This window comes from Aptenodytes forsteri, unplaced genomic scaffold, assembly GCF_000699145.1.
Source record: "Aptenodytes forsteri isolate BGI_AS27 unplaced genomic scaffold, ASM69914v1 Scaffold241, whole genome shotgun sequence".
NCBI classification, from domain to species: Eukaryota; Metazoa; Chordata; class Aves; order Sphenisciformes; family Spheniscidae; genus Aptenodytes; species Aptenodytes forsteri.
In genome coordinates this window covers 8,833,645-8,834,828 of record NW_008795252.1, presented here as the reverse complement: position 1 = coordinate 8,834,828, position 1,184 = coordinate 8,833,645, and the positions used below count along the sequence as shown (strand labels likewise).

The 1,184-nt window shown below is 64.0% G+C and overlaps 1 protein-coding gene across 1 annotated transcript in view; it reads left to right on the top strand.

Moving 5' to 3' along the window:
- BHLHE41 (basic helix-loop-helix family member e41) overlaps positions 1-1,184 on the top strand; it is a 30,474-nt gene that overhangs the window by 20,570 nt on the left and 8,720 nt on the right. The window contains exons 2-5 of the mRNA XM_009279081.1: positions 177-240; positions 521-628; positions 671-792; positions 900-1,069. Of these exons, the coding sequence (XP_009277356.1) occupies positions 177-240; positions 521-628; positions 671-792; positions 900-1,069 (464 nt within the window). The remainder of the gene's footprint in view (positions 1-176; positions 241-520; positions 629-670; positions 793-899; positions 1,070-1,184) is intronic.

Here is a 1,184-nt window from a genome sequence, read left to right as displayed (position 1 = left end):
CGGGCGGGGCGCGGGGCTCGCCTCCCTCCGCGGGCGGACCCGGGCGGTCCCTCGCCCGGCCCTTCGGGCAGAGCGCTCGGCTCCCCGCGCGGCGCCCGGGGTCCGTTCGCCCACTCGAGGAGGTGCTAGGCTAGCTCTCGCTCTTGCCGGTGCTGGATCTTTGTGTTTTCCTCCAGGCTGGACTACCCCTCCCTGTATATGTGCAAACCCAAAAGAGGCGTGAAGAGGGACGAGAGCAAGGTAAGAGTAAGTTTCTGGGGCTGTTCTCCCTTACGCGCCTAATTGGGGGTCGCTGAATTTTACAGCGCAGGTTCACCCCCAAGAGCGTCCCCGGGGGCTGCGCTTTTCACTTCCCCCCCCGAATTGCAAGCGGGTTTACGAGCGAGCTGGCACGGCGGGGAGAGCGGTGCCTTGGCGATAATTTGCGCGGCATGTGGTCGGCATGACATTTGTTTTGGTTTTGATCGTCGTTCCGAGGGACTCTGCCTAACGCTTGGCTTTTCCGGATTTTGCTAATTAGGAAACGTACAAACTGCCACATAGACTGATAGAAAAGAAGAGGCGAGACAGGATTAACGAATGCATTGCCCAGCTGAAGGATTTACTGCCCGAGCATCTGAAATTGACGGTAAGGTGCAGAGCGAGCCGCCCCCTCCCCTTGCCTTTGCAGACGCTGGGGCACCTGGAGAAAGCGGTGGTGCTGGAATTGACTTTGAAACACTTGAAAGCGCTAACAGCCTTAACGGAGCAGCAGCACCAGAAGATCATCGCTTTGCAGAACGGAAAGCGGGCCCCGGGGGGCGCCGCCGCGGGGGCGGGAGGGAGGAGGCGCGGTGCGGGGCACCCCACGCCGGAGCCGCGGGCAAACGCTGTCCCCTCTCGGTCTCCCGGGAGCGGTACACGAAGTCTCCCGTGCAGGCCGACCTGGACGCCTTCCACTCGGGCTTTCAGACGTGCGCCAAGGAAGTGCTGCAGTACCTCTCCCGCTTCGAGAGCTGGACACCCCGCGAGCAGCGATGCGCCCAGCTCCTCGGCCACCTGCACTCCATCTCCTCGCAGTTCCTCCCCGGTCCCCAGCTCCTCTCCCCGCCGCCGGGCCCCCTCAGCAAGGGATCCTCATCCTCCTCCTCTGTCTCCCCGCCCCCCCCCCCCTGCGCGCCGGGCCACAAGCCGGAGGGCCAGCC